Source organism: Sapajus apella, unplaced genomic scaffold (genome assembly GCF_009761245.1).
Source record: "Sapajus apella isolate SASKATOON/1434 unplaced genomic scaffold, GSC_monkey_1.0 scaffold1, whole genome shotgun sequence".
NCBI classification, from domain to species: Eukaryota; Metazoa; Chordata; class Mammalia; order Primates; family Cebidae; genus Sapajus; species Sapajus apella.
Genome location: NW_022436941.1, coordinates 8,022,893 through 8,033,719, shown reverse-complemented (window position 1 = coordinate 8,033,719; position 10,827 = coordinate 8,022,893). Strand labels below are relative to the sequence as shown.

The window sequence follows — 10,827 nt, the reverse complement described above, 5'->3', positions numbered from 1 at the left end:
AAGAAAGAAAGAAAGAAAGAAAGAGAAAGAAAAGAAAGAAAGAGAGAGAGAGAAGGAAGGAAGGAAGGAAAGAAAAAAAATTTTTAAAAAGAAAAAGAAGAGAAAATAAATGAATGAATGAATGAATGAAGGGGTAAGACTAGATGCAGTGACTCACACCTTTAATCTTTGGAGGCTGAGGTGGAAGGTTTGCTTGAGGTCAGGAGTTTGAGACCACCCTAAGCAAAATAAAAATAAAATTAGCTGGGTGTGATGGTTTGTGCCTAATTCTACTAATTAGTACTAATTCTACTCCTAGGAGCCTATCCTAAGGAATTAATCAGAAATATACACAAAGTCTTATATATCAGCAGCATCATTTATAAGAATTAAAAACTAGAAACAATATGAGCAATGAAGAATAAGAAAACAAAGTATAGTACTACATTTATTTGATGCTATCATTAAAAGTTGTATATTTTTAAAGATTGGCTATTGTCATTGGGAGGAATGCTTGCAATGTAAAGTGAGGGGGAAATGTTTAAACTGTTTGCATCTTGGGGATAGGACCGAACTCAGAGAATGCCCCTGGGGATTGGACTGGGGAAAGAGGACCCTTCACATTTTAGTCTTCTTTTTTCCTTTTCAGTGAGTAATACTAATAGCAGTGGCTATACTATTAATAATAATTCGAATGATTACTGTAAGCCAAGCATTATGCCAAGTCTTTTGTGACTATTTTTTCACTTAATCCTCTCATCCACCTGAGCAGGTAAGTACTATTTTCATCATTCCGTTACAGATAAGAAAGCTGAGGCACAGAGAAGTCAAGGCATTTGCCCAAGGTAGAGACAGAATTCAAGTATAGAATTTTGACTCCAGAGTCCTGTTCTCTTAGCTACTACAATATGCTGCCTCTGGTTATATATGTCATATATTTGCAGTACTGAATTTTGTTTTATTTTATTTATTTATATATTTATGAGACAGGGGGTCTTGCTCTTGTCACTTAGTCTGGAGTGCAGTGGCACAATCTCAGCTCTGCAACCTCCACCTGCCGGGTTCAAGAGATTCTCCTGCCTCAGCCTCTGGAGTAGCTGGGATTACAGGCGCCCGCCATCACGCCTGGCTATTTTTTTTGTATTTTTAGTAGAGATGGTGTTTCACCTGTTGGCTAGGCTGCTCTCAAACTCCTGACCTCAGGTCATCTACCTGCCTCAGTCTCCCAAAGTGCTGGGATTACAGGTGTGAGCCACCCTGCTAGGCCTGCATTCTAAATTAAGGAACTGATCCTGCCTCTGTCAGGCAGTTCCCTGAACTAGAAACCTCTTCTCCATCTACATAACCTCCTGATCTACTTCAAGTCCTTGTTTAAATGTCACCTTCACAATGAGTCCTATCTTGACTGCCCCATCACAATTGCAACCTGCCCCTCATCCGTTTTACCCCGATGTGTTTTTTCCATAGCATTTATTTAGTATATCATATAGTTTTCAGTTTCACCGTGTTTCTGTTCTCTCCCAACATATGAGCCCCACTAGGTCACGGGTTATTAAATCTGTCTTATTAACTGATGTATCTTAGCCAAAAAGCAGATGCTTAAGTCAACTATTTTAATAAATTGATTACCAGTTGTTAAAAGAAAGAAAGGGTCCTGGCACAAACTACGTGCTCAATACTTATCTGTGGAACAAATGGTTTAAAAACATAGCATGACTCCTCGTTGCTTTCTTATTTTAAAGCATAAACATACATATACATATGGGGGAGGGGAAGAGAATATTTCAAAATGTTAATGGTGATTTCAGGTGATATTTTTCCTTGTTTTCCTCCTTTATGTTTTCCTGTTACGTTTGTTTCCTGTGGTTTTATATCCCAAATCCTAAGTGAAAATGTATTATTTTACCACGAGAAAATTGCTTTTGAAAACGTCTCTCTAAACCTAGAGTAACGTGCATTGCCAAGCACAGTGAATTGGTTTTGCTGTAAATCGCCTGAAGTCGTTTTCCTGCATAAAACGCAATCAAAAACTGGAGAGGTATTGACGGTCTTTTTTAAAAAAACGGATTACTCTGAAATCATCGCTTTGTATTTTGTAGTGGTTAAATGTTCATTAAAGGAATAAAAATCCATTCCTCCTTGGCGGATCGCGGCGTCCCGAGGGAACACACCCACCTAGCAACCATGAGCCGAGCCCGAGCTCTGCGCCTTTAATTCGGGGGCGGGCGGGGGGCTGCGGGAATTTCCGCTCCCGCTCCCTGCGCGTCGCGGGGGCAGCTGTCACCTGTAAGGCGAGCGCGGAGCGGGGGATGGAGCCCGGCGCCCATTGGACAGAACACAAAGGCAGAAACCTACCCCGAAGGCCGGGGCCCGGCGGGGCGCTGGGGGTGGGCGCTCCCCACGTCCCCCGGCGCCCTTCGCCCGGAGACGCCCCGGCCCGGCGGCACCGGCGAGATCGAGGTCCAGCTTCGGGGACACGCCCGGCCGGCCGCGGGGAAGGCGCCAGGTGAGCGCGGCCGCGCCTCCCGGAACCTCGCTCCCGCGCGTCCCGCGGCAACGCGGCGCCCACCTGCCCCTGCAGCCAGGAACCCAGGGCCCCGCCATGGCGCTGGCCGCCGCCGCCGCCGCTGCGGCCGCCGGGGTGAGCCAGGCGGCGGTGCTGGGCTTCCTGCAGGAGCGCGGCGGGAAGGTGCGCAACTCCGAGCTGCTGAGCCGCTTCAAGCCGCTGCTGGATGCCGGCGACCCGCAGGGCCGCGCCGCCCGCAGGGACCGCTTCAAGCAGTTCGTCAATGACGTGGCGGTGGTGAAGGAGCTCGACGGCGTCAAGTTCGTGGTGCTGAGGAAGAAGCCGCGGCCCCCGGAGCCCGAGCCCACGCCCTCCGGCCTCCCCGAGACAGCGGCCCCGCCGTCGAAGCCCCTTGTCGTCTTACCGGGGGACGCCTCTGCCCCGGGAGCTCCGCCGTTGGTCTCCGCGCCGCAGCCGGTGGAGCCACCAGGGGACCCGGGTCCGCCAGCAGAGACACAGGACACCCTCGGGGCTCCGGCCTGTGAGCCCGCTCAGCCGCCCGGGGAGCGGTCCGCCGACCCCCGGCTTCCAGCCCTCGAGCTAGCCCAGGCCCCCGAGGGACCCTCCGCAGACGCGGCCCCACCGCTTAGGGCTCCGTCGGAGGCGGTCTCGCCCTGCGCTGATCCACCAGACCCGGATCCCGGGCCCGGGACAGTGGAAGGGCCGCCGCCGCAGAAGCCCTGCATGCTGCCGGTGCGCTGCGTCCCGGTCCCCGCCACGCTCCGCATCCGGGCGGAGGAGCAGGGCCTGCGCCGGCAGCTGTCGGAGGAGCCGAGCCCGCGGAGCTCCCCTCTGCTGCTGAGGCGGCTCTCGGTGGAGGAGTCCGGCCTGGGCCTCGGCCTCGGCCTGGGCTCCGGCCGCTCCCCGCACCTGAGGCGCTTGTCGCGTGCCGGCCCGCGTCTGCTGAGCCCCGACGCCGAGGAGGTGCCGGCCGCGCCGCCGCCGTCCGCCGTGCCCCTGGAGCCGTCCGAGCACGAGTGGCTCGTCCGGACGGCCGGGGGCCGCTGGACCCACCAGCTGCACGGGCTGCTGCTGCGCGACCGCGGCCTGGCGGCCAAGCGCGACTTCATGTCTGGCTTCACGGCCCTGCATTGGGCCGCCAAGAGCGGCGACGGCGAGATGGCGCTAAAGTTGGTGGAGGTTGCGCAGCTCGGTGGCGCGCCAGTCGACGTGAACGCGCGCTCCCACGGCGGCTACACGCCGCTGCACCTGGCTGTGCTGCACGGCCACGAGGACGCTGCTGTGCTGCTGGTGGTGCGTCTGGGTGCCCAGGTGCACGTGCGTGACCACAGCGGGCGTCGCGCCTACCAGTACCTGAGGCCCGGCTCTTCGTACGCGCTGCGCCGCCTACTTGGCGATCCAGGCCTGCCAGGCACCACGGAGCTAGATGCGAACGGGGGTGGAAGTGGCAGTCTTGCTGCCAGGCGCCCGGTGCAGGTGGCCGCCACCATCCTCAGTTCCACCACCAGTGCATTTCTAGGCGTCCTGGCCGACGACCTCATGCTCCAGGACCTGGCCCGAGGCTTGAAGAAGTCAAGTTCCTTCAGCAAGTTCTTGAGCGCCTCACCCATGGCTCCACGTAAAAAGACAAAGATCCGCGGTGGTCTGCCAGCCTTCTCAGAAATCTCTCGTCGACCTACTCCGGGGCCTTTAGCTGGTCTAGTGCCCAGTTTGCCCCCAACCACCTGAAGGTCCCTGGTGCTACCACCTGGGTTGATCTATCGTGGCCTGCTCCTGGCAGTCTAAGTCCGCCCAAGACTGCAGCTCAATCAATGCCTGCAGCCTCGTTCTGTTTCCAGCTTTGCCCACTGCAGCCTGTTTTACCCAGAGGGGCTACACTTCAGCTTCTCTCTGAAGCATGACACATCTCCAGAGATGGTATTTGAGAACTCATTGAGAGCCTCCTATAAAGAACTTGAAATCCAGGGTCAAAGGTTAAGGGGCAGCAGCTGGTCTGGCCCCGAATGGTTAACTGATGCCTCTGCATCTACACAATCCCAAGCCAGAACTAGAGCAAGGGTGTCTTTAAATGTTGGAAGATGTTAGGTTGTCAGCTTTAAGATATGCGGTGGTTTTGTAATTTGATGCTTTTATTCTGTTTTTAAATTGAAATGAGGTAAAGCAACTTTCATAATAACCTTTTGAAATTATATTTTTCCACTTTTAGGCAAAGTGCTCAGACATTTTCAATTTTTTGCTAAATATTTTGGAATTCTGTTTAAAAAATAGATGATCAAGATCTAAAGGAAATTAATCCCAACCAACAAACTTAAAAGTTTATCTACCTCATTTTCGGCAATTAAGATTCTGGAGAGTCTTGAACACAGAATAACGATTGTGACCATTATGAATGTAACTAATTCAGTTGTACTGTGAATGCTAAATATTTGCAAACAGGTACATCTTGAAAGTAAAGATGACTTAAAGAGAGAAAAGAGACATTTTGGCAGATACTTTTAATTTGTGGTTGTCTCTATAATGAAATATAAACATGTATTTGGCGCTGGTGAGTGGCTATTTTGATTTGGCATGAATACTTAATTTTTAAAAGTTGTGGTTTGTGAATTGCACCTTTGTGCCATGTTTCTGAATCTGTAGTTTTCAAATCCAGCAGAGCCTTTCAGTGCAATAGGTGAATATTCATAGAAAAAAAGTCATAGCATTATGACAGAAAAATAAGTGGGTAAATAATAATGGATACAGTTGGCCGGGCGTGCTGGCTCATGCCTCTAATCCAAGCACTTTGGAGGCCAAGGGGGGCGGATCACCTAAGGTCAGGAGTTCAAGAACAGCCTGACCAACATGGTGAAACCCCGTCTTTAAAAAAATAAAATAAAAATAAAAATAAAAAATAAAAATGGATACAGTTAAAGAGGAACTATTTTATATGAATGTTCTGTACAAACAAAAAGTATGTGATACCCATTTTTAAAAACCATTTGAAAAGAGACAACTTATTCCAAAATAGCAAATACAGACTCTCTTTGCTCAGTGAATTTGGATGAGTGGCTTAACGTCTCTGGGCCTTTGTTCCTATCTATAAATGAGAAGGTTTGTAGATGTTGCCCAGATTTCCCATGCTCAACACAGTGTAATTTTTTTCTCTTTTTAAAGATATGAAATCTATTTACTCAACCAATTTTTAAAATATCATATTGTGATAATGCTCTGCTTTTGCAAATGGTGTTTGCATGTCATTAGTTATATCAAATGGTTTTGTGGCACAGGGCAGTAGAGCTTCCCTCCCACCCCCATATGGATTAGTGAAGCACTTGAAATTACTTAAGGCAGTCTTTCATGGAATGTTTTGATTGAGCAATGAAATAAACAGTCCTCCATTTTGTTTCTGCTTGAGTGGTGATGTACTTCCCTTAAAAATTCTACAGTTTTTGCTATTGTATTTTTCTTTTCTTTTTATCTAGTTTCTTCCTTTTCCCTCAGTTCTTCTGCCTCTTTCCAGCATTGCTATTGAAAGAAGTTGGATTGCTCTGCAAAGTAAAGGAGTCAATTGCACATGGATATGTAACAGAACTGTAGATAAATGTGGGCCTTGATGTGACCTTCCTACCTTCCTTGCCCGGAACTCTGCATAAATTATTTTAAAATGCAAATTAAATCTACTGCCTCTGCAGAAAAATTGTGGGAGGCACAATTATAGCAATCTGAGTAGCTGACAGTCTAGAAAACAGAATAAAATGTTAGAGATTTTCCACGGTAAAAGAGACACCTGACTGAGACAGGCCTCAGACAAAGGTCACAGACACAGGTATGACCTCCCTTGAGAAAGATAGCATTTAAACAGCAAAGTAGTAATAACTAATGTTTATTACACACTTAAATCAGAGGAGAGTCATTTGAAATGAAAGAAGAAGCTTTATGTTTCAGAAGAGTGTACTGTAAGCCTTCCAAGTGAAGTAAAACATTTAGCAAGAGTTTAGGATCAAAAACCAAAGCTCAGGTGTTAGAAAACACTGTTTTTCCTTGCAGGCCAAAGCTTTCTACAACTATAAGGTAAGCCAATAGGAAAATATAGTTTCATATGCATATGGAAAGTTTTTAAGAATCATGTATCACCTAGCGGGAGGCACACCTTTAGAAGGGTATATTCAACACTAACAGAAAATAATTGTGAATGCAATTTAGCTGATGAGAATGGTCACAGGGATGAAATCACTCCTTTTAGCAAGGGAGAAGTTAATTGTTGATGTAGACGGGTAGAGTCATATCCATAGCAAGCTTTTAAGTAAAGTTTTACATGTCCTTTAATGGAGGTTGGAAGTTATTCTTAAGCATGGCTCATTTACCTAAAGGAGATCCAGGGTAATGCATATACTGTATAACCTGTGCTGATTAAGTAACAGGCACAGTTCTAAACCCTTCGCAGGTATTAACCACAAGTTTATAAGGTATGCACTATGTGTATCTTGATTTTAAAGTTAAGAAACTGAAGCCTAGAGAAGTCATAAGTAACTTGTCCAGGCCTCACAGCTAGTAAATGGCAGAGCTGGGATAGCCTCCTGGTGCTCTTTTTCATAACACTGTCTGCTATCCTACTGCAGAAAGCAGGCTGGACTCATCTCAGCCCTTTACTCATTGAGTGACCTTGGGCGAGTCACCCAACTCCCCATGCTCCATCTTCCCTCTCCATGGGACAAAAGACTTCCTATACCTATTTCACAAGCCGTGAGGGAAGGAAGAGCACATGGAATGAGTGAATAGAGCTCTTTATGAACTGCAACACCAATGTGTTGGTTCCAGGGAGTATACGGCTGCATCTCAAAACCAGATAGCTCTGATTTGTGGATTTTCTTTACATGATCACCATTCTGCTTTTGTTTGTTTTTTAATTTTTTTAAATGGAGTCTTGCTCTGTCACCCAGGCTGGAGTGCAGTGGCACAATCTCAGTTCACTGCAACCTCTGCCTCCAGGTTCAAGCGATTCTCCTGGCTCAGCCTCCTGAATAGCTGAGATTACAGGCACGTGCCACCATGCCCGGCTAATTTTTTGTACTTTTAGTAGAGATGGGGTTTCACCATGTTGGCCAGGCTGGTCTCAAACTCCTGACTTCAGGTGACCCACCCCCTTCAGCCTCCCAAAGTGCTTACAGGCGTGAGCCACCATGCCCTGCCATGATCACCATTCTTTTAACATGTTAGTATGTGTATACATAAGTAACCATTTACTAGGAAACATGTATTCCCACAAGAGTGAAATTATCCCATATTCTGTACATGATGTCACTTTAGTTAAAATAGAAATAACAATGTCTTTCTAAACTCCCATTTCTCTAACATCCCTACTCCCACCTTCCAGACCTAGACCACTGCCGTTCAGCCACCTGGGCTGGAGAGCGGTGGGGCAATCTCGGCTCACTGCAACCTCCGCCTCCCTGGTTCAAGCGATTCTCGTGCCTCAGCTTTGCCAGTAGCTGGGATTACAGGTGTGCACCACCACGCCCAGCTAATCTTTTGTTAGAGGAGGGGGTTTCGCCATGTTGGCCAGACTGGTCTGAAACTCTTGAGCTCAGGCAATTCGTCCTCCTTGGCCTCCCAAAATGAAGGGATTGCAGGCGCTAGCCACCCCGTATTTATAGGCGCTCGTCCTATACTTAGATTCTCTTTTGGTCTCCAGATAGCCTTTTGCCTTGAACCAGCCTCACCTGTTTGGAACTGCCACACCTCCGGACTTCAACCTGTGGCCGGGGTGCCTCAGGTGTGCCTGCAAGAGAAAAGAAAAGGAAGCAAAGACAGCGAGATCCAGATCTCTCCTCAATGGAAAAAAAAAAATTATCCTCGTGGGAAGTGAGTGCTGATTTAAACATCAAAGACCACAGGTAAAAGTCCATCGCGACCTTTTACGCTGTAGCTAGGCTGAGAGTAACACTAAGGGGTCCTCAGCAATTGCTGCCTCCCGCCTTCCTCCACCCCCAAATGACCCTTTCACCTCTTTCTCTCTGCAGCCCTCAACCACGTTTGGCCTAAATTTCCTAAGCTTCTGGTTTACATGTGAATGCACAGCACGGCAATTTGTTCCAATGAGGAGCCCTGAGGTTTGCACCAGCCGCTCTCAGGGGTAAGTTCTGTGCCGAGCAGGATATACAAGACAGACTGCGCGCCGGTTTGGGGCACCGCAGAACATGGCTTCCCTGTTCCGTTTCCAATTTACTGCCTGAAGGTAAAACGTACGCTGATTAAATCCATATTAGGAGGAGCAGCGGGGGCGGAATAAGAGAGCAGGGAAGGCGGCCGCCGGGCTGCCTGTTGCCTAGCAACGATGCCAGCCGCAGCCTGCGCTTCCCAAAAGCCCAAGAGCACCGCAGTAGGCAGCCAGGAAGGAGGATGGGGCAGGGGCGCCGGCGGCTAAAGGAGGTGGGGGCAGAAACCCCAATAGGGACCCATGCGACCCTCTTTCCCACCCTGGGAGACTACACAAGGCTCTTTCTTGATACTGATGTTCCAGATCAAAAAATGCACTGATTAAATTCATATTAGGAGGATATGATTTAATCGGTGTGCGTTTAAATCCCCCCACGCCCCTCCCCCTGGCTGCCCTCTCCCACTTTTCATTGGCCAGCAACTTTCTAATAAAGGCCCAGTGGCAAAGAAAAGACAGCTAGCCTTTCGCTGCCTGGCTGGTCAGAGTTTCTTTCTGAAAGAAGCAAAAGGCTCAGCTCTAGCTTTCGGGCCTAATAGAACTGCTCAGCAGGGCAAGTCAAAGTCCCTGTGGCTGGCCTAGAGGGCCTGGTAGCTGGAGAAGCTGCGTGTGGCGGGCGAAGCGTAGGTACCAGCTTTCACCAAAAGGAGGACAGCGCCCTCTTCTGGCAGTGTCCTGAAGGGTCCATTCACCGGGCTTCTGGTCCCGGTCTTGAATCTGTGGTGCTGATATGGAACAAATAATGGCGAGCTCATTCTTGCCCTCTGGAGAAATAACGATTTGGAAGGGAGAAAACCTGCGGCAAGAAGACCAAGGCAAGATCCATATCAGGAGGTGTGGCCTTATTTGCAGGGTTATTCCGGTCTGGCAAGGACGAACACAAAAGCCTCATATTTATTTCCCCGTGGAAAAACCCAGCACGCAACCGAGGTCCAGTTTAATATGAAGATGGCAGACATGTGCTCCCCATGCCCAGCCGGGCTGGGGGTGCGTTGTTTGAAATGCACAATTCCCATTGTCTTAATGGAGATGTTAGCTGTGTTTTTCCTTTTTCTCTTTTCTTTTCTTTCTTTTTTTTTTTTGAGAGGGGTCTCACTCTGTCCTCACCCACTCTGTCGAGGCTGGAGTGCTGGAATGCAGTGGCGCGATCTCAGCTCACTACAACCTCCCACTCTCTGGTTCAAGCGATTCTCCTGCCTCAGCCTCCCCAGTAAACTGGGATTACAGGGACACGCCACCACACCGAGCTAACTTTTGTATTTTTATAGAGACAGAGTTTCACCATGTTGGCCAGGACAGTCTCTATCTCCTGACCTCGTGATCTGCCCACCTTGGCCTCCCAAAGCGCTGGGATTATAGGCTGAGCCCCCACCCCCACGCCGTAGCTGTGTTTCTAAGAATACCACAGTGGAATAATGCAACAGGGACTGTACAGAGGAAAAGGCAGAAATTAGCAGCTTCCATCCAGAATGTGTCTCTGAGTATGTTTGCTAGGCTGAAGACCTTGGAGTGGAGGCCCTGCCCACTGTGTTCAAAGGGGCAAAGCAAAGCATAATGTTAGAACCCACAAAGGCCTCAGCAGGAGCCCCATATGTTTTTTATAAAAAGGCATAATGTGAGCATTGTTCTGTGCTCAATAGCACAACTGTTATACCAAACGCTTTTGGTATGAATACGACCATTTAAAATTCTCAACCAGTGGCACTTGGTGACAATACGCATCAGAAAACAAGCCCAGAAGCAGAGATTTCTCACTTGGGGGTCAGTTGGCTTTAAATACACATAAACATGCCTTTTAATGTGCCCAGCTTCCAAAAATACACCGAATATTTGTGGAACAATGTTGTTGTCCCCAGCATTTGCAGTTACAAAGGCTGACGCAGATTTCAGCATGCGTATCTGCGAACCTAACTTTGATTCTATATACAGGGTGTTGATGCACACATTGAGGAGTCCTGCATGTCATACCACTCCAGCCCCTAACTTCCCACTTCCAACTGTAGCCCACCCCCAGATTACAACCACAGCTGTGTCTCCAGGTCCTTAGTCCCAGCATGGAAGGTCTTGAGGTCTCCTACCCCACACCTTCAGCTCCCACCCTCGACTGCCCGCCCGCCTCAGGGGGCAG

The 10,827-nt window shown here is 48.7% G+C and overlaps 1 protein-coding gene across 1 annotated transcript; it reads left to right on the top strand.

Annotated features, from left to right (window-relative positions):
- Positions 1 to 2,223: 2,223 nt before the first annotated feature.
- Positions 2,224 to 5,215, top strand: SOWAHA (sosondowah ankyrin repeat domain family member A). Its single transcript, XM_032254524.1, has one exon. The coding sequence runs from the start codon at positions 2,582 to 2,584 to the stop codon at positions 4,232 to 4,234; it is 1,653 nt and encodes a 550-aa protein (XP_032110415.1). The 5' UTR covers positions 2,224 to 2,581; the 3' UTR covers positions 4,235 to 5,215.
- Positions 5,216 to 10,827: the final 5,612 nt, after the last annotated feature.

Coding starts and splice junctions, on each gene's coding strand:
- SOWAHA (XM_032254524.1), top strand. CDS start 2,582: ATGGCGCTGGCCGCCGCCGCCGCCGCTGCGGCCGCCGGGGTGAGCCAG.